Source organism: Salmo trutta, chromosome 23, assembly GCF_901001165.1.
Source record: "Salmo trutta chromosome 23, fSalTru1.1, whole genome shotgun sequence".
NCBI lineage: Eukaryota > Metazoa > Chordata > Actinopteri > Salmoniformes > Salmonidae > Salmo > Salmo trutta.
The window spans coordinates 10,794,538-10,816,630 of record NC_042979.1 but is presented as its reverse complement, the minus strand read 5'-3'; the positions used below and the strand labels follow the sequence as shown (position 1 = coordinate 10,816,630).

Sequence of the window (22,093 nt, the reverse complement as noted above, 5' to 3'; positions counted from 1 at the left end):
ATTAAATGATCATGTTAGTGTTCTAATACAGTATGTAATTCTATGTGAGATCCCAAAGCCTTTATCCGTAAAGTCCCCAGGTTTAATGAGAATATGGTCAACAGACAATGTGAGCTTGAGTATTAACAGAATAGCTGAGTTGTAGTTTTGCAATAGGCTAATCAAGCTAGTTATTCAGAAATTGTTTGCTAGCTATATTTTCTCTACAGAGAATGTAATCCTGAGAATGTAAAATATTTTATTTACCAGTACAGCCCCCTCTCTCGTGAACTCTAACCCCACAAAAAAATGTATATATCATCATTAGCTTGGCTAGCTCATTTAAAGTGGAACTGGCAGCGCTTTAATGACTACAAATATGAAACAAACCGTAAATCATAATATCAACCAAAAATATCACATTCCCAATTCATGCTACAAAACCAACTTAATTGTAAGGGTGCGTCAGGCGCAGGAGATCGAACTTGGTATAAAACTGAGCAGTTTAATAAGTGCTAAAAAAATCTCCGAAAACCAAAATATACAAAATAATACATGTGGGTACAAAACCCGTTGCGCACCAGAACATATCTTGCACAAAGCTTACCAACAAACAATCACCGACAAGGACAATGAGGGGGAACAGAGGGTTAAATACACAACATGTAATGAATGGGATTGGAACCAGGTGTGATACAAGACAAGACAAAACCAAAGGAAAATGAAAAGAGGATCAGCGATGGCTAGAAGGTCGGCGACTTCGAACGCCGCCCGAACAAGGAGAGGGACCAACTTCGGCGGAAGTCTTGACAGTACCCCCCCCCCACCAGCCTCGGGGACGACCCGGAGGGCGAGGCGCAGGGCAATCCAGACGAAGACGGTGGAACTCCTGCAGCATAGATGGGCCAACATGTCCTCGACCGGAACCCAGCACCTCTCCTCTGGACCGTACCCCTCCCACTCCACGAGATACTGAAGGCCCCTCGACCGGTACCTCAAATCCAGTATGGAGCGAACGGAGTACGCCGGGGCCCCGCCGATGTTCAGAGGGGGCGGAGGAACCTCCCGCACCTCAGACCCCTGGAGCGGGCCAGCCACCACCGGCCTGAGGAGAGACACATATAACGAGGGGTTAATACGGTAATCGGGTGAAAGCTGTAACCTATAACGTTCACTCTCCTCAGGACCCAGCTTCCAGCAGGGCAGGCGGAGGGGCAGGTTTTGGGTCGAGAGCCAGACCCGGTCCCCCGGTGTTCGGGGAGTTCGGGGGGTCTCACTGCGGTGGCGATCTGCATTAACTTTCTGGCGCGTCACGGCCTGGTGAAGGTGGACACGGACGGCTTCCCATGTCTCCACAACGACCAGGATTGCGGTGTTACCCTGTGAGAGTGGAAGAACAGTAAGAAAATCCACCGACAGGTGCGACCAAGGCTGCTGTGGAATGGGTAAGGGGTGTAGCTTACCTCTGGGCAGGTGCCTAGGAGCCTTACACTGAGCGCACACCGAGCAGGAGGAAACATAAACCCTCACGTCCTTAGCCAAGGTAGGCCATCAGTACCTCCCACTCAAACAGCGCACTGCCCGACCAATCCCAGGATGACCAGAGGAGGGTGACGTGTGGGCCCAATAGATCAACCGGTCACGGACAGCAGACGGGACGTACAGACGCCCAGCGGGACACTGGACGGGAGCGGGCTCTGCGCGTAACGCCTGCTCAATGTCCGTGTCCAGCTCCCACACTACCGGCACCACCAGGCAGGAGGCGGGGAGTATGGGAGTGGGATCCAGAGGCCGCTCTGTGTCATACAGCCGGGACAATGCGTCTGCCTTCGCGTTCTGGGAGCCTGGTCTGTAAGAAAGGGTAAACACAAAACAGGTGAAAAACATGGCCCACCTTGCCTGGCGAGGGTTCAGTCTCCTCGCTGCCCGGATGTACTCCAGATTGCGGTGGTCAGTCCAGATGAGAAAAGGGTGTCTAGCCCCCTCAAGTCAATGTCTCCCCACCTTCAAGGCCTTGACGACAGCCAACAACTCCCGGTCCCCCACATCATAGTTTCGCTCCGCCGGGCTGAGCTTCTTCGAGAAGAAGGCACAGGGACGGAGCTTCGGTGCTGAGAGAGCACAGCTCCTTTCCCAGCCTCGGACGCGTCCACCTCCACTATGAACGCCAAAGAGGGATCCGGATGGGCCAGCACGGGAGCCGAGGTAAACAGAGCCCTCAGGTGACTAAAAGCCCTGTCCGCCTCAGCTGTCCACTGCAAGCGCACCGGGGGCCCCTTCAGCAGTGTGGTAATGGGAGCAGCTACCTGACCAAAACCCCGGATAAACCTCCGGTAGTAGTTGGCAAACCCTAAGAACCGCTGCACCTCCTTTACCGTGGAGGGAGTCGGCCAATTACGCACGGCTGCAATGCGGTCACTCTCCATCTCCACCCCTGAGGTGGAAATGCGATACCCTAAGAAGGAGACGGACTGTTGGAAGAACAGGCATTTCTCAGCCTTGACGTACAAGTCATGCTCCAACAGGCGACCAAGCACTCTGCGCACCAGGGACACATGCTCGGCGCGTGTAGCGGAGTATATCAAAATGTCATCAATATACACCACTGCACCCTGCCCGTGCAGGTCCCGGAAAATCTCGTCTACAAAGGCTTGGAAGACTGATGGCGCATTCATCAACCATGACGAGGTACTCGTAGTGCCCAGAGGTGGTGCTGAAAGTCGTCTTCCACTCGTCTCCCTCTCGGATACGCACCAGGTTGTAAGCGCTCCTAAGATCTAATTTGGTGAAGAAGCGCGCCCCGTGCATTGACTCTATCACTGTGGCTATGAGTGGTAGCGGGTAACTATACCTCACAGTGATCTGATTCAGACCCCGATAGTCAATACACGGGCATCACGGGCGCAGACCTCCCTCCTCCTTCTTCACAAAAAAGAAACTTGAGAAGGCGGGTGAAGTGGAGGACCGAATGTACCCCTGACGCAGGGATTCGGAGACATATGTTTCCATAGCCTCCGTCTCCGCCTGTGAGAGGGGATACACGTGACTCCTGGGAGGTGTAGCGTCTACCAGGAGATTTATCGCACAATCGCCCCGCCGATGAGGTGGTAATTGAGTTGCCTTCTTTTTGGAGAAGGCGAGAGCCAAATCGGCATATTCAGGAGGAATGCTCATGGTGGAGACCTGGTCTGGACTCTCCACCGTAGTAGCACCAACGGAAACCCATAAACACCTACCTGAGCACTCTCACGACCACCCCGTGAGAGCCCTCTGTGGCCAAGAAACAGTGGGGTTATGACAAGCTAACCAGGGTAGGCCCAGCACCACGGGAAACGCAGGAGAGTCAATAAGGAAGAGACTAATTCTCTCCGTATGACCCCCCACGCGTCACCATGCCCAAAGGAGGGGTGATATAACTGAGATCGGCCGCTTTCCCACTCTATATTGCTGTAGAATTTTCACAAATACCTTGTATATGTTATTCCCAAACATTATAAGAATGTATGAAAACGTGAACATGACCATATCAAAGTGCTCGCTTGTCAGAAAAGGTAATAAAAAATAGTCATATTCTTCCTGTGGGTGTATATGAACAGATTTTAATAAGATTTCATGTTGCTAAAATACTGTCAGTTCCACTTCAAATACCTAAAGGCTTAGAGGCCTATCTGGGGACCTATCTGGCCTGAGAGTTTCTTTACAAATACACTGTGTTCTTATCTCCATTTGGAGTTAGCCAAAAAGTTATATTCAAACCATGATCAGTGATCACCCACTGATAAATAGTTATATCCTAAGAATATATAGATAAAGTAAACATTCACAAAAACCTATTGCATTGCCATACAGTTTCTATTGCCTTTTCCAACATCCTGTACTATTCAACAGTAGTGGTGGTGATGAGCACTCAAGATACGATACTGCTCCCTCTAGTGGCACATGCTATTCTCATTTCACCACCCAGTGGAAGTACCACACTCGTGGCGAAGAATTAATGATGTGCATTATGGAAAATATTTGTTTTATGAATAGCATCAAACCTGTATGGTATGCATTATTCTTTCGCCCCAAACAACTGCTCACACAACTCCATAACCATAACGAAATTAGTGACCGATTGAACTTAGTGTGAATCAGCATTCTACATAGACCGATGTAGCAACAAATTATTATATGGTTACAATATAACCCAGACAAAGCGACTTTACAACGACAATGACCCTGGACATTTGAGCTGGGAAAAAAACCTACTTTCCCATTAAACAAATTGAAATGATCTTGGCTGTTAGAAAATGTAATTGTATGCAAGCCAAAGTATTTTTTGCACCTAAGTATCTCTCTTCTTAAGTACGTCAATGTATGATTCTAATTAATGGGACAAAAGTATGTCCCAGAACATGTTGCTAAGACAAAACCCCTAAGCCAAAGGATCTGGATAAGAATGTCCTTTCGTCAGGCAGATGTCAAAATACTGGTAACAGTGTGTGAATAATTTATAACATGTTTCATGTCCTCTTGATAAGGTTTAACCACTGTTTGGCATATAATTCCATTATAGTTAATGGGAGTTGACACCTATGTCATGTGCACAGCAGATTTCTATCAGTTTTAGAGGATCATAAATGTCTCATTAATTTGATACCATCAATCTTGTTTGGATCAAAGGGGAGAACATTCAACATCACTGCTCAAGCCAAGCTCTGGTTCACTCAGTTAGTGTGGATTTCAAGGCCAAGAGTTTACCTGCTGTGAACCTGGATGCACATGTTCAGATGGATGAGAGGGTTGCCAATAGGTTACTTAGGTCACTCTCTCTGACTAATCCTATTCAAACATTTACATGCTGATGAAAAAAAGAAACTCTCTTCAAAGGAAGTTAATGTGTAAAGGACTTTTAATTACGCTCACACCACATGTACTATGAACGCAAGAGTGAACTGGCATTTTAAAAAGTCCTCTGTCCAGCCAGCACTGCAAACAGGACCCAACAATAGAGTAGAATAGAACACCTGGATGTCATTGCTGAGGTAGCCTACCTGGGGAGATAATAGGGCACTTGGCAGTGACACGTTTGACAAAGTAACAGTGCTAGTGATGTGTCCTAGAAAAAGCGATATATCTTTAACAACCTACATGGCACATTCAACAAAGTTCATGAGCATTCTGTGCCTTGGAGAAAGCATTCAGTCCCTCAACCCCCTCATGCTGACTCTCAGTCCCATCAGTGAATGGATGCCTCAGTTTCCATGGTTATGAACCAGCCCACAAACCCATCCCCCATCCCCTCGTCTCTCTTTCTCTGATTGGAGGATTAGATGAGCGGGCCCTGGATGAGAATGAGGCTCCTATTCCCATCATCCCTTGCTCCATCCGGCTGTACTGAATCAGGCCTGTGTGTGAGCACAGTGAAGATCTCAGAAGAGGAGTCATGGCTACTGTATCCTCTCACCAGCATCCACACTCATTATATCAGAGTGAGTCCCCTCTCCTTGTACACTGTGTTGACTGGTTCTATGTAGCCACAGATGGACTCCTGGAGAGGGGCTTTTGCAGATAAAACGGATACATTTCTAGACTGAGAATGAATAGTACATCAGACAACACCCCGACTCTGGAGTATTTAAAGAGACGGAGTAGTCATCCTCTCATATCTATAATTTATAGTGTGCGTCCTATATAGTTACACATTTATAAAACAAAGTATTGCCTTATAACTTAATTGTATAATATATTTCAATGTTCAATTGAAATTTTTTTTTTTTTCATCAGCATGTTGTATTCCTCTTTTCATTCAGACCCTTTGCTATGAGACTTAAATTTGTACTCAAACATGATTAATGTTTCCATGAATCATCCTTGAGATGTTTCTTCAACTTGATTGGAGATCCACTGTGGTAAATTCAATTGATAAAATCAAATCAAATTTTATTAGTCACATGCGCCGAATACAACAGTGAAATGCTTACAGTGAGCCCCTAATCAACAATGCAGTTTCAAAAAAATACAGATGAGGATGAGAGATAAAAGTAACAAGTAATTAAAGAGCAGCAGTAAAATAACAATAGCGAGAACATATACAGGGGGGTACCGATACAGAGTCAATGTGCGGGGTCACCGGTTAGTTGGGGTAGTATGTACGTACATGTAGGTATTAAAGTGACTATGCATAGCTGACAACAGAGAGTAGCAGTGGTGTAAAGAGGGGAGGGGGGGGGGGCAATGTAACTAGTCTGGATAGCCATTTGACGAGATGTTCAGGAGTCTTATGGCTTGGGGGTAGAAGCTGTTTAGAAGCCTCTTGGACCTAGACTTGGTGCTCCTGTACCGCTTGCCGTGCGGTAGCAGAGAGAAGAGTCTAGGACTAGGGTGGCTGGAGTCTTTGACAATTTTTAGGGCCTTCCTCTGACACCGCCTGGTATAGAGGTCCTGGATGGCAGCAAGCTTGGCCCCAGTGATGTACTGGTCCGTTCGCACTACCCTCTGTAGGGGCCTTGCGGTCGGAGGCAGAGCAGTTGCCATACCAGGCAGTGATGCAACCAGTCAGGATGTTCTCGATGGTGCAGCTGTAGAACCTTTTGAGGATCTGAGGACCCATGCCAAATCTTTTCAGTCTCCTGAGGGGGAATAGGTTTTGACATGCCCTCTTCACGACTGTCCTGGTGTGCTTGGACCATGTTAGTTTGTTGTTGATGTGAGCACCAAGGAACTTGAAGCACTCAACCTGCTCCACTGCAGCCCCATCGATGAGAATGGGGGCGTGCTCGGTCCTCTTTTTCCTGTAGTCTACAATCATCACCTATGTCTTGATCATGTTGAGGGTGAGGTTGTTGTCCTGGTACCACACGGACAGGTCTCTGACCTCCTCCCTATAGGCTGTTTCGTTGTTGTCGGTGATCAGGCCTACCACTGTTGTGTCATCGGCAAATTGAATGATGGTGTTGGAGTCGTGCATGGCCGTGCAGTCATGAGTGAACAGGGAGTACAGGACTTCGCACTCACCCCTGAGGGGCCCCCGTGTTGACGATCAGCATGGCGATGTGTTCTTACCTACCCTTACCACCTGGGGGTGGCCCGTCAGGAAGTCCAGGATCCAGTTGCAGAGGGAGATGTCCGAAATTTCTTTTTGATTCGAAATTTCTTTTTGATACTGTCGCAAAGCTAACTAAAAAGCAGCATTCCCCAAGAGAGGATGGCTTTCACTTCAGCAGTAATAAATTCATGAACTTCTTTGAGGAAAAGATCATGATCATTAGAAAGCAAATTACAGACCCCTCTTTAAATCTGCGTATTCCTCCAAAGCTCCGTTGTCCTGAGTCTGCACAACTCTGCCAGGACCTAGAATCAAGGGAGACACTAAAGTGTTTTAGTACTCTATCTCTTGACACAATGATGAAAATAATCATGGCCTCTAAACCTTCAAGCTGCATACTAGACCCTATTCCAACTAAACTACTGAAAGAGCTGCTTCCTGTGCTTGGCCCTCCTATGTTGAACATAACAAACGGCTCTCTATCCACCGGATGTGTACCAAACTCACTAAAAGTGGCAGTAATAAAGCCTCTCTTGAAAAAGCCAAATCTTGACCCAGAAAATATAAAAAACTATCGGCCTATATCGAATCTCCCATTCCTCTCAAAAAATTGGGAAAAAGCTGTTGCGCAGCAACTCACTGCCTTCCTGAAGACAAACAATGTATACGAAACGCTTCAGTCTGGTTTTAGATCCCATCATAGTACTGAGACTGCACTTGTGAAGGTGGTAAATTACCTTTTAATGGCGTCAGACCGAGGCTCTGCATCTGTCCTCGTGCTCCTAGATCTTAGTGCTGCTTTTGATACCATCGATCACCACATTCTTTTGGAGAGATTGGAAACCCAAATTGGTCTACACGGACAAGTTCTGGCCTGGTTTAGGTCTTATCTGTCGGAAAGATATCAGTTTGTCTCTGTGAATGGTTTGTCCTCTGACAAATCAACTGTAAATGTTGGTGTTCCTCAAGGTTCCATTTTAGGACCACTATTGTTTTCACTTTATATTTTACTTCTTGGGGATGTCATTCGAAAACGTAATGTTAAATTTCACTGCTATGCAGATGACACACAGCTGTACATTTCAATGAAACATGGTGAAGCCCCAAAATTGCCCTCGCTAGAAGCCTATGTTTCAGACATAAGGAAGTGGATGGCTGCAAACTTTCTACTTTTAAACTCGGACAAAACAGAGATGCTTGTTCTAGGTCACAAGAAACAAAGAGATCTTCTGTTGAATCTGACAATTAATCTTGATGGTTGTACAGTCGTCTCAAATAAAACTGTGAAGGACCTCGGCGTTACTCTGGACCCTGATCTCTTTTGAAGAACATATCAAGACTGTTTCAAGGACAGCTTTTTTCCATCTACGTAACATTGCAAAAATCAGAAACTTTCTGTCCAAAAATGATGCAGAAAAATGTATCCATGCTTTTGTTACTTCTAGGTTGGACTACTGCAATGCTCTACTTTCCGGCTACCAGGATAAAGCACTAAATAAACTTCAGTTAGTGCTAAATACGGCTGCTAGAATCCTGACTAGAACCAAAAAATGTGATCATATTACTCCAATGCTAGCCTCCCTACACTGGCTTCCTGTTAAGGCAAGGGCTGATTTCAAGGTTTTACTGCTAACCTACAAAGCATTACATGGGCTTGCTCCTACCTATCTTTCCGATTTGGTCTTGTCGTCCATACATACACGTACGCTACGGTCACAAGACGCAGGCCTCCTAATTGTCCCTAGAATTTCTAAGCAAACAGCTGGAGGCAGGGCTTTCTCCGATAGAGTTCCATTTTTATGGAATGGTCTGCCTACCCATGTGAGAGACGCAGACTCGGTCTCAACCTTTAAGTCTTTACTGAAGACTCATCTCTTCAGTGGGTCCTATGATTGAGTGTAGTCTGGCCCAGGAGTGTGAAGGTGAACGGAAAGGCTCTGGAGCAACGAACCGCCCTTGCTGTCTTTGCCTGGCCGTTTCCCCTCTCTCCACTGGGATTCTCTGCCTCTAACCCTATTACAGGGGCTGAGTCACTGGCTTATTGGTGTTCTTCCATGCCGTCCCTAGGAGGGGTGCGTCACTTGAGTGGGTTGAGTCACTGGCGTGGTCTTCCTGTCCGGGTTGGCGCCCCCCCTTGGGTTGTGCCGTGGCGAAGGTCTTTGTGGGCTATACTCGGTCTTGTCTCAGGATGGTAAGTTGGTGGTTGAAGATATCCCTCTAGTGGTGTGGGGGCTGTGCTTTGGCAAAGTGGATGGGGTTATATCCTGCCTGTTTGGCCCTGTCCGGGGGTATCATCGGATGGGGCCACAGTGTCTCCTGACCCCTCCTGTCTCAGCCTCCAGTATTTATGCTGCAGTAGTTTATGTGTCGGGGGCTAGGGTCAGGTTGTTATATCTGGAGTATTTCTCCTGTCTTATCTGGTGTCCTGTGTGAATTTAAGTATGCTCTCTCTAATTCTCTCTTTCTCTCTTTTTTTCTCTCTCTCGGAGGACCTGAGCCCTAGGACCATGCCTCAGGACTACCTGGCATGATGACTCCTTGCTGTCCCCAGTCCACCTGGCTGTGCTGCTGCTCCAGTTTCAACTGTTCTGCCTGCGGCTATGGAACCCTGACCTGTTCACTGGACGTGCTACCTGTCCCAGACCTGCTGTTTTCAACTCTCTAGAGACAGCAGGAGCGGTAGAGATACTCTCAATAATCGGCTATGAAAAGCCAACTGACATTTACTCTTGAGGTGCTGACTTGTTGCACCCTCGACAACCACTGTGATTATTATTATTTGGCCATGCTGGTCTTTTATGAACATTTGAACATCTTGGCCATGTTCTGTTATAATCTCCACCCGGCACAGCCAGAAGAGGACTGGCCACCCCTCATAGCCTGGTTCCTCTCTAAGTTTCTTCCTAGGTTTTGGCCTTTCTAGGGAGTTTTTCCTAGCCACCGTGCTTCTACACCTGCATTGCTTGCTGTTTGGGGTTTTAGGCTGGGTTTCTGTATAGCACTTTGAAATATCAGCTGATGTAAGAAGGGCTATATGAATACATTTGATTTGATTTGATTTAGTCCCAGGGTCCTTAGCTTAGTGATGAGCTTTGAGGGCACTATGGTGTTGAACACTGAGATGTAGTCAATGAATAGCATTCTCACATAGGTGTTCCTTTTGTCCAGGTGAGAAAGGGAAGTGTGGAATGCAATAGAGATTGCATCATCTGGATTTGTTGGGGCGGTATGCAAATTGGAGTGGGTCTAGGGTTTCTGGGATGATGGTGTTGATGTGAGCCATGACCAGCCTTTCAAAGCACTTCATGGCTACTGACGTGAGTGCTACTGGTTGGTTGTCATTTAGGCGGGTTACCTTAGTGTTCTTCAGCACAAGCACTATGGTGGTCTGCTTAAAACATGTTGGTATTACAGACTTGGAGAGGTTGAAAATGTCAGTGAAGACACATGCTAGTTGGTCAGTGCATGCTCGCAGTACACGTCCTGGTAATCCGTCTGGCCCTTCGGCCTTGTGAATGTTGACCTGTTTAAAGGTCTTACTCACATCGGCTGCGGAGAGCATGATCACACAGTCTTCCGGGACAGCTAGTGCTCTCATGCATGTTTGAGTTTTATTTCCCTCGAAGCAAGCATAGAAGTAGTTTAGCTCTCAGCTGTGCTTCCCTTTGTAGTTTGTAATGGTTTGCAAACCCTGCCACATCCGACGAGCGTCAAAACCGGTGTAGTACTATTCGATCTTAGTCCTGTATTGACGCTTTGCCTGATTGATGGATCATCAGAGGGCATAGCGAGATTTATAAAAAGCTTCCAGGTTAGAGTCCCACTCCTTGAAAGTGGCAGCTCTAGCCTTTAGCTCAGGGCGGATGTTGCCTGTAATCCATGGCTTCTGGTTGGGGTATGTATGTACTGTCACTGTGGGGACGACGTCATCGATGCACTTATTGATGAAGCCAATGACTGATGTGGTGTACTACTCAATGCCATCGGAGGAATCCCAGAACATATTCCAGTCTGTGCTAGCAAAACAGTCCTGTAGCTTAGCATCTGCTTCATCTGACCACTTTTTTTATTGATCTAGTCACTGGTGCTTCCTGCTTTAATTTTTGCTTGTAAGCAGGAATCAGGAGGATGGAATTATAGTCAGATTTGCCAAATTGAGGGCGAGGGAGAGCTTTGTATGCGTCTCTGTGTGTGGAGTATAGGTGGTCCAGAGTTCTTTTTCCTCTGTTTGCACATTTAACATGCTGATAGAAATGTGGTAAAACGGATTTAAGTTTCCCTGCATTAAAGTCCCCGGCTACTAGGAGCACCGCCTCTGGGTGAGTGTTTTCTTGTTTGCTTATGGCGGAATATAGCTCATTCAATGCAGTCTTAGTGCCAGCCTCTGACTGTGGTGGTATATAAACAGCTATGAAGAATACAGATGATAACTCTCTAGGTAGGTAGCGTGGTCGACAGCTTATCATGAGATACTCAACCTCAGGCGAGCAATAGCTCGAGACTTCCTTAGATATCGTGCACCAGCTGTTATTTACAAAAATACATAGTCCGCCGCCCCTTGTCTTACAAGACGCCGCTGTTCTAATCTGCCGGTACATCATATAGCTTGCCCACTGTATGTTGATATTGTCGTCATTCAGTCATGACTCCATTAAGCATAAGATGTTATCGTTTTTAATGTCTCGTTGGTAGTTTAATATTCCGCGTAACTCGTCAATTTTATTCTCCAAGGATTGCACATTTGCTAGCAGAATGGAGGGAAGTGGGGGTTGGACTTGATTTAGAAAGGCACACACATATATATATATACCTATATAAGGTCTCACAGTTGACAGGGCATGTCAGAGCAAAAATCATGCCATGAGGTGAAAGGAATTGTCCGTAAAGCTCTGAGACCGGATTGTGTCGAGGCACAGATCTGGGGAAGGGTACCAAAACATTTCTGCAGCATTGAAGGTCCCCAAGAACACAGTGGACTCCATCATTCTTAAATGGAAGAAGTTTGGAACCACCAATACTCTTCCTAGAGCTGGCAGCCCGGCCAAAATGAGCAATCGTGGGAGAAGGGCCTTGCTCAGGGAGGTGACCAAGAACCCGATGGTCACTCTGACAGAGCTCCAGAGTTCCTCTGTGGAGATGGGAGAACCTTCCAGAAGGACAACCATCTCTGCAGCACTCCACCAATCAGGCCTTTATGGAAGAGTGGCCAGGTGGAAGCCACACCTCAGTAAAAGGTACATGACAGCCCGTTTGGAGTTTGCCAAAAGGACTCTCAGACCATGAGAAACAAGATTCTCTGATCTGATGAAACAGAGATTGAACTCTTTGGCCTGAATGCCAAGCATCACCTCTGGAGCAAACATGGCTCCATCCCTACGGTGAAGCATGGGGGTGGCAGCATCATGCTGTGGGGATGTTTTTCAGTGGCAGGGACTGGGAGACTAGTCAGGATCAAGGGAAAGATGAACGGAGCAAAGTACAGCGAGATCCTTGATGGAAACCTTCTCCAGAGCTCTCAGGGCCAGACTGCGGTGAAGGTTCACCTTCCAACAGGACAACGGCCCTACGCACACAGCCAAGACAATGCAGGAGTGGCTTCAGGACAAGTCTCTGAATGTCCTTGAGTGGCCTTAAACTTAAACCCGATAAATCATCTCTGGCGATATCTGAAAATAGCTTTGCAGCGACGCTCTCCATCCAACCTGACAGAGATTGAGAGGATCTGTAAAGAAGAATGGAAGAAACTCCCCAAATACAGGTGTGCCAAGCTTGTAGCTTCATACCCAAGAACACTCAAGGCTGTAATCGCTGCCAAAGGTGCTTAAACAAAGTACTGAGTAAAGGGTCTGAATACTTATGTAAATGTGATATTTCAAAAAATAAAATATTACAATTTTCAAACACTTCTAAAAACCTCCTTTTGCTTTGTCATTACTGATTGACGAGGGGGGAAACTATTTCATCCATTTTAGAATAAGGCTGTAACGTAACAAAATGTGGAAAAAGTGAAGGGGTCTGAATACTTTCCGAATGCACAGGTTTTTCAAGAGGTATTTTTTTGTCTGGAATGAATGGTATACAAACGGATGATGAGCAGTATTGTGTTGCCCATGAAACAATAACAATATACACATTTCAGTAATTTAGTAGTGTTACTCTACTGAAGCCTGTTACACGGTTGGACAGGGGTCTGTTCAATGCAACATCTTCAGCCCACCAACAATGGTGCCATTCACTATGAAATACAGCCAAACAAAGCAAAAACCTAGATGAAGTGAATAACTGATTAGTGAAAAATCCCTCTTTAGTTTGCATGTAAGCTATTCCATTATAAAAGGCTATATAATATCATTCTATACACAAAGATTATTCCATACATGTAGTTTATTATGTTTACACAGCTTCTATTTCATATTGATGATCCAGACCTTTTGGAGGGTATGTTTCAACTAAACCGGTCAAACGGAGTGATAAGTTATGGTGTCTGCCAAGACCTGGCACAAATCAATTCACACACATCTCACAAGACCTCACTGGTCAACGCTTGACTTAATTCATCTGGATATAATGTCAAGGGCCATTGTACAACTTCTCCCTCATGGCACAATAGTGGAAAGACCAGACGACACATAGTCTGTCTTGTGATCCCACACTGGAGTCATGCCATATCATAATGGGATTTCACATGTGATTTCAAGCTAAGATATTCTTTAATATTGGGTCCACAGATATGACATCACTGCAGGTCACGAGACAGGAACTATTAGCTAGTCACAGATCGATTTCTGTACCATAACACTGAGCACAATGGGACTTCATATAGCAAATTTGGAGTGATGCGCTCCATGGCTTAATTGGCTAAGTCTAAGTCAATGACATAGCTAGAAACCAGGAACACAACTCATAATCTAGTAGTTCATTAATGATGACTAATGTGCAATGCAGAAGTCAAAAAGAATGTGTGAACACGTATTTACCTTAAAAGGCAAACTTTACTAAAACCCTAGGTCTCTGGAAACAGGACCTTCAGTCAAATGCAAAAAAATCTAGTTCTAAAAAAACATGTAGATTTCCATATTTGACACATGATGACAGATATATTAATGTATGCAACACATAATAAACTGAGAAGAGGGATCAGTAATCTGGTGTCAAGTCAATAGTGAATGAACCCCTATCTTATTGCTGTGTTGTAAGACAATCACCAAACCAGGTCACTGTGTCAACTGGAACTACTGTATGTTAACAGTTTGTGACCCTTCTTCTTCAGTTTCAGTTTGTGACCCTTCTTCTTCAGTTTCAGTTTGAAAACTAATCAGATCCCAGGTTAGGTCTGAATACTAACAGATAGATAAGCCATTCCAGCAAGTAAACAATTGACTTTTGTTACCCTATTGCCCTGAACCTAACTAGATTGCCAAGGGAGGCCTTGCTTCCACTTTATGGACAACCCAAAAGGAGACAGTGGCCCCACCCCCCCACGCTGTCCAGCCTATGGCAATGATCAGTGTCAGGACAAGGGTCGCCCTTATCGCTATACTCATCCAACATAGATTTGCGACAACACCCTTTTTGTCATTCTACTCCGGGGTAGCAAGAGAGGAGTGTGTATGACGCTTGCAGAGGGACAGGAGAGACGGGAGAAGAGAAAAGTAGAGAGAGTTGGCTGTGAGGGAGAACACTGATAGCTGTGACTATACCTGTAGGTTACATGTTCCGGGCTACAAAACTTTGACACAAAATTTGCATTCCTCTTTGGGTTGGCAGAACGAAGTGTGGGTGAGTTATTATTTTGCCTCAGCCTGAACATTGGTAGAATAACAAGTAGCCTGTGTTTGTAACCTATGTGTGCCATTTCATGCATTTCATGCGTTTTAAGACAGGTAAACGTAGAGCATCTAGAGGAGGGTCTAAAAATGATTTTGATCTAAAATTGCTATTACTATTTGAGTCCCGTTAGTGCAGATAATACATGAGGGGTGGGTGTTGACTTTGGTACAGGAAGAAGAAGCAGGAATCAAAGCCCATCAGACAGCTGTAATGAGGTTATGATGGAACACAACGATAAGACTTAATCTTCTGTTTACTGCTACCGTAAAGGGTTATCATCCCGATGGGCACAACGTCTGTTGCACGTTGGTTCAACCTAAGTTCATTGAAATGACGTGGAAACAACGTTGATTCACCCAGTGTGTGGCCAGTGGGACAGTTATCTACTGCATAGTTTAGGGCTTCTGAAGACATGATGAGACATGATGAGCTCTATGGTGAATGTCTGGATCACTCATTCATCTCAATCTACAGATGTTCAGACTGTCCACAGTGGGAAATGTAGAAATGTCTTTCTTTCTACTGATATCATTAGAGGCATGCTTTGATGCTTGATATTTCCGGTTAGGTCGCATTTAAGATATATTGGAGTTTTAGATGGTTTGTCAATACATTGTCTGCGTTTGTCTTTGACTTAAGGGGCAATCTGAGATGGGTTGGCAGAAGGGTTGCCTAAGACACCTGTATATTTTCACTGTGGTCCTTGAGTAAGTGTTGCCACGGTTATCACCATTCAGGTAAGACCAAGATGCAGACAACGTCAAAGTAACAACAGTTTATTAATCGAACAGGGGCAGGCAAAAAGCAGATCAAGGGCAGGCAGAGGTCGGTAATCTAGATTGGTGGGGCAACGGTACAGGACGGCAGGCAGGGTCAGGGCAGGCAGAATGGTCAACACTGGGAAACAGGCACAATAGCGAGACAGGCGCAGAGGGAAAACCACCGGTAGGCTTGACGTAACAAAATGAGCTGGCAACAGACAAAACAGAGAACATAGGTATAAATACACAGGGGATAATGGGGAAGATGGGTGACACCTGGAGGGGGGTGGACACAATCACAAAGACAGGTGAAACAGATCAGGGTGTGACAACGATGCTGAATGTCGCTGTGTAACATTGAACTTGATGTTGGAGCACATTAACAGCAAGCAGGAAGTTTCTTTGACGATAGCCTAACTAATCTCTCACAGATCCCGACATGTTTATTGCTTTTCAATGTTTTCATTTTCACTAAATCACTACTTGACTGAACCTCTGTTACAGTTTCAATGATGTAATAAACTACGCATCAAAGTTTAACGAGAGAACTATGAGTAATGCAACACCCCTTGAATTCAAATGCTAGTTGGGAAGGTGTTTAATCATTGTTTTCTTCGGGGAGGACACACTATCTAATGATCAAAGGGTGTCATGATGAGTGAAGATTCTCTGTCTGATTCATTCCAGGAGCACAGCTAAGCACCCCACCCCACCACCACCCCCACAACCCACCCCTTTCAGAGGCCATGGAGGAAGCCAAGGTCACAGAAGTTCCCCACCTGGAGCGGAGGGTCCGGCAGCGGAAAGAGCCCATGACCGCTCTGAAGACCAAGCTAAGCCGTAGCCTGTCCTGCTCTGTGCCCAGGGTCAAGAACACCTTGACTGGGTTCTTCCCTGTGGTGCTCTGGCTTCCCAACTACAAGCTGAAAGAGTATATTTGGGGTGATCTCATGTCAGGCCTCATCATAGGCATCATCCTGGTCCCTCAGGCCATCGCCTACTGCCTGCTGGCTGGAGTGGACCCTATCTATGGCCTCTACACCTCCTTCTTCGCCAACATCATCTACTTCTTCATGGGGACCTCCAGGCACGTGTCTGTGGGCATCTTCAGTCTTATGAGCCTCATGGTGGGCCAGGTTGTGGACAGAGAGGTGTATATGGCAGGGTTCGAGCTGGATGACACCAAAGCAGCCACCGTAGATGGATTCTTAAATGTAACAGGAGACTCAGACAGCTCAGCCGTCAACCTGACAATAGGGGCCTTCGGCATGGAGTGTGGGAAAGAATGCTATGCCATCAGCATCGCAGCAGCCTTGACGTTTTTGGCTGGGATTTACCAGGTACAGTTTAAACTACTCTGATTGATTCAGCACTCTCATAACTGCTTTCAACATGTTAGTCATTTAGTGGAACAGATTTCAACATGTAGTGGAACAGATGTAAATCAGTTACACTTGATTAAACACTCATGTCCTAAACATCATAAATTACCTCACATCAAAGATGACTGTGCTGAATATTGACCTTTAGATTAGATTAAATTAACTATCTGATAAACATGGTTGCCTCCTTCCAGGTATTGATGGCTGTGTTCAGACTGGGCTTCGTCTCTGTCTACCTCTCTGCTCCCATGCTGGACGGCTTTGCCACAGGCGCATCGTTCACCATCCTCACCGTCCAAGCCAAGTACCTACTGGGGCTCAAGATCCCTCGCCACCAGGGCTACGGCACTGTGGTGGTCACCTGGATCAATATCTTCAGTAACATCCAGAACACCAATTACTGTGACCTCATCACCAGCGTCATCTGCATCTCCGTCCTGGTGTTGGGGAAGGAGCTCCAAGATCGCTACAAGGATCGTCTGAAGATCCCTCTGCCCACAGAGCTGGTAGTAGTGGCGGGCGCTACACTGGTGTCCCACTTTGTAGACTTCCACGGACGGTACGACTCCAGTGTCTCTGGTGCTATCCCCACAGGCTTCATCCCCCCTAAGGTGCCCAGTTTTGGTTTGATGCCCCGGGTGGCCTTCGATGCCATCCCACTGGCTGTAATCAGCTTTGCCTTCACGGTTTCCCTCTCTGAGATGTTTGCTAAGAAGAATGGCTACACCGTCCGGCCCAACCAGGAGATGTTGGCCATTGGTTTCTGTAACATTATCCCTTCGTTCTTCCACTGTTTCACCACCAGCGCTGCCCTGGCTAAGACCATGGTGAAAGACTCCACGGGCTGCCAGACTCAGGTCTCCAGCATTGTAAGTGCCTTTGTCGTTCTCCTGGTCCTGCTCTTCTTCGCCCCTTTCTTTTACTCCCTCCAGAAGTGTGTCCTGGCCTGTATCATCATCGTCAGTCTGAGGGGAGCTCTCCGTAAGTTCAGAGACGTGCCCAGTAAGTGGCGCGTCAGTAAGATGGACGCTATCGTCTGGATGGTGACTATGAGTGCCTCAGCTCTGATCAGTGTGGAGATGGGGCTGGTGATTGGGGTAGTTTTCTCTATCCTCTGTATCATCGTCCAGACCCAGAAGCCCAAGGTTTCTCTGCTAGGACAGGTCCATGACACTGTCTACTATGAGGATTTGGAGGAGTATGAAAACCTCATGTCCCTCCCTAAAGTGAAGATCTTCCGCTTCCAGGCCCCGCTCTACTATGCAAACAAGGACTTCTTCCTGAAGTCGCTGTACAAGGCCGTGGGTGTGGAACCCTTCCTGGAGATGACCAGGAGGATGGAAGCAGAGAAAAAATCTAAAAAAATGGCAGCGAAGGAAGTCGGGAGAGACGACAAGACTAATGGAGAGGTGAATGTAGGGCTGGTGTCCAGAGAACTTGACTTCCACACTATCATCTTAGACTGCTCTGCCATGCCCTTCGTAGACTCCACAGGGATGCAAACCTTCAAAGGGATCATTAAAGACTATAAGGAGGTGGGTGTCACAGTGCTGCTAGCGAGCTGTAATACAACGGTCATAGATTCTCTCAGACAAGGCTCTTTCTTTGGGAAGGCTGACAAAGACATGGAACGCTTGTCATTCTATACTGTACACGCTGCAGTTCAATTTGCCAATGACAGGGCAACATCTACATTTATTGGTGACTCATTGGTGTAGACCAGAGCCGTATATATCCAAATAAACGGATATGTAAATAAATGGCTCTGGTCAGGGATGGATTGGCCATCTGCCAATTCTGGAAAATGCCAGATAGGCTGAAATTTTTTTTGGTTGGGTGGCTTGGTCAAAATTGACACACACACAAACATTTTTTTAATATAAAAATAAAACAATTAAGAAGGTGACATCGCCGGCGGTCCATGGGCCTGGTAGCCCTTCACACTCACAGCCCCTGTCATCCCTATACGGGTTGAAAATGGCAGATTTGGTCACTCATAAGCACCTAAATCTGAATGCAGTGGCTGTACAGTAACGTACTATATATGATGTCAGAACTCAAGCTCTTTACTTTACAGCTCACTTTACAGCCCTGTGTGGGATTCAACTGACAGTCGTTCTAAACGTGTACCACGCACAATAAAAAGCTGCCCCCAATCTCTCCTGCTAATTGGGCTAGTAGTTAAGCAATATCTTTGTGGTCTGAGTGAGGGGATGCTGTAAATTGAGAGGAGTCGATGTGTTCTAATAGATGACACTTGGAGGATTATAATAAATACTGCTTTGATGTCATACAAGCAAATCACACACCCATAAGTCCAAATGTGCACTTCACATTTCCGTATTTGAAAACTGATATAATTTACAGTATCAACAATTATGATAGCTATATTTGATGTACAGTTACAAGGATGACAAGCGTCATACCATGGGTTGTCCTGAACAGAATGTTTGTCATATTGCGAAGAACATTTGCAGCGGAACACACACTTGAATGACTCCATTCTATGAGCACCAAAAAATGTTGTTTGTCTGAAGTGCCTTGTGAAAGCCTAACACTGTAAGATCATATTTTATAACTAGTCATGTTGGCAATAGAATAATCTTTCAAATGATGCCCACCTGACCCAGATTGTGATTTATAATGGAACGTTTTTTGGATTGTGTAAACAACAACAGTAATTGTGTGATGGTGGGGACGCAGGGCTGTGTTCCAAACAAAAGACTGTAAGTGTGCTTGCTTCAGTTCCTCAACGGCAAAGCAAAGGAGATCTCAAAAAAGCACCTTTAAGTTGAAGGCTCTTTCTTTGTGTCATTAAAGTGTATTAAAATTACTTAGGTACTGTGCACAGTTTGGAGAGGTGTGTGTCCACTTGAAGACACCAGTTAGACCTCTCACTCAAACTCTTGTAATAATGTTTGCACCTACCCCAGAATTTCCATTATTATTCTTATCATGTTACTGAGTGTATTCGTTATCAACAAATGCAGCGAAAAGTACAGTAAATGTAAAATGCACATGAAATCAACAGCGTAATGTTTGGATTTGTTTGGTCTTGTGTCAGGTGAACTGTTGTGTTCTCACCTTTGGTCTGATCATTTCTTTCATTTGATACCATGGTCATGCATATACTTTTTATATTTCCTCTGTTAGAAACTATCCATATAGCTGTAAAGGGTTAAAGATGTACTAAGCAGAAATCTCTCCGATATTTCCTGGTTGCTAAAATTCTAATAGTTCACCTAATTTCAGTTTGTGAAAAAAATAAGCAAGTATAGTGTAGAGAATCATTGTACAATCTGTGAAATATACACTGCTCAAAAAAATAAAGGGAACACTTAAACAACACAATGTAACTCCAAGTCAATCACACTTCTGTGAAATCTAACTGTCCACTTAGGAAGCAACACTGATTGACAATAAATGTCAGATGCTGTTGTGCAAATGCAATAGACAACAGGTGGAAATTATAGGCAATTAGCAAGACACCCCCAATAAAGGAGTGGTTCTGCAGGTGGTGACCACAGACCACTTCTCAGTTCCTATGCTTCCTGGCTGATGTTTTGGTTACTTTGAATGCTGGCGGTGCTTTCACTCTAGTGGTAGCATGAGACGGAGTCTACAACCCACACAAGTGGCTCAGGTAGTGCAGCTCATCCAGGATGGCACATCAATGCGAGCTGTGGCAAGAAGGTTTGCTGTGTCTGTCAGCGTAGTGTCCAGAGCATGGAGGCGCTACTAGGAGACAGGCCAGTACATCAGGAGACGTGGAGGAGGCCGTAGGAGGGCAACAACCCAGCAACAGGACCGCTACCTCCGCCTTTGTGCAAGGAGGAGCAGGAGGAGCACTGCCAGAGCCCAGCAAAATGACCTCCAGCAGGCCACATATGTGCATGTGTCTGCTCAAATGGTCAGAAACAGACTCCATGAGGGTGGTATGAGGGCCCGACGTCCACAGGTGGGGGTTGGGCTTACAGCCCAACACCGTGTAGGACATTTGGCATTTGCCAGAGAACACCAAGATTGGCAAATTCGCCACTGGCGCCCTGTGCTCTTCACAGATGAAAGCAGGTTCACACTGAGCACATGTGACAGACGTGACAGAGTCTGGAGACGCCATGGAGAACATTCTGCTGCCTGCAACATCCTCCAGCATGACCGGTTTGGCGGTGGGTCAGTTATGGTGTGGTGTGGCATTTCTTTGGGGGGCTGCACAGCCCTCCATGTGCTCACCAGAGGTAGCCTGACTGCCATTAGGTACCGGATGAGATCCTCAGACCCCTTGTGAGACCATATGCTGGTGCGATTGGCCCTGGGTTCCTCCTAATGCAAGACAATGCTAGACCTCATGTGGCTGGAGTGTGTCAGCAGTTCCTGTAAGAGGAAGGCATTGATGCTATGGACTGGCCCGCCCGTTCCCCAGACCTGAATCCAATTGAGCACATCTGGGACATCATGTCTCGCTCCATCCACCAACGCCACGTTGCACCACAGACTGTCCAGGAGTTGGCGGATGCTTTAGTCCAGGTCTGGGAGGAGATCCCTCAGGAGACCATCCGCCACCTCATCAGGAGCATGCCCAGGCGTTGTAGGGAGGTCATACAGGCACGTGGAGGCCACACACACTACTGAGCCTCATTTTGACTTGTTTTAACAACATTACATCAAAGTTGGATCAGCCTGTAGTGTGGTTTTCCATTTTAATTTTGAGTGTGACTCCAAATCCAGACCTCCATGGGTTGATAAATTGGATTTCCATTGATTATTTTTGTGTGATTTTGTTGTCAGCACATTCAACTATGTAAAGAAAAAAGTATTTAATAAGATTATTTCATTCATTCAGATCTAGGATGTGTTATTTTAGTGTTCCCTTTATTTTTTGGAGCAGTGTATTTTCCATAACCAAAAATGTATTTTCAGCTGTTTGAAGCTGGTGTATAAAACCGAAAGTAAGACATAAAAACAAAATTTAAGACTGGGAAGCATAGAAATGGCGCTCATAGAACAGATCTACTGCTTCTTAGACTTGCTTTCAATAAGAATGACAGATCTATAACTCACATTTCTATAAAATGTGCCTTTGGTTGTTCTGTGGGCAAGGGCCGGTGCGG

General features: G+C 45.9%; 1 protein-coding gene across 1 annotated transcript; it reads left to right on the top strand.

Moving 5' to 3' along the window:
- The first annotated feature begins 14,536 nt into the window (after positions 1–14,536).
- Positions 14,537–20,247, top strand: LOC115159318 (sulfate transporter). The gene is made up of 3 exons (XM_029708900.1): positions 14,537–14,788; positions 16,288–16,940; positions 17,177–20,247. Exons 2-3 carry the CDS (start codon positions 16,347–16,349, stop codon positions 18,698–18,700), a joined length of 2,118 nt encoding a protein of 705 aa, XP_029564760.1. The 5' UTR covers positions 14,537–14,788; positions 16,288–16,346; the 3' UTR covers positions 18,701–20,247.
- Positions 20,248–22,093: the final 1,846 nt, after the last annotated feature.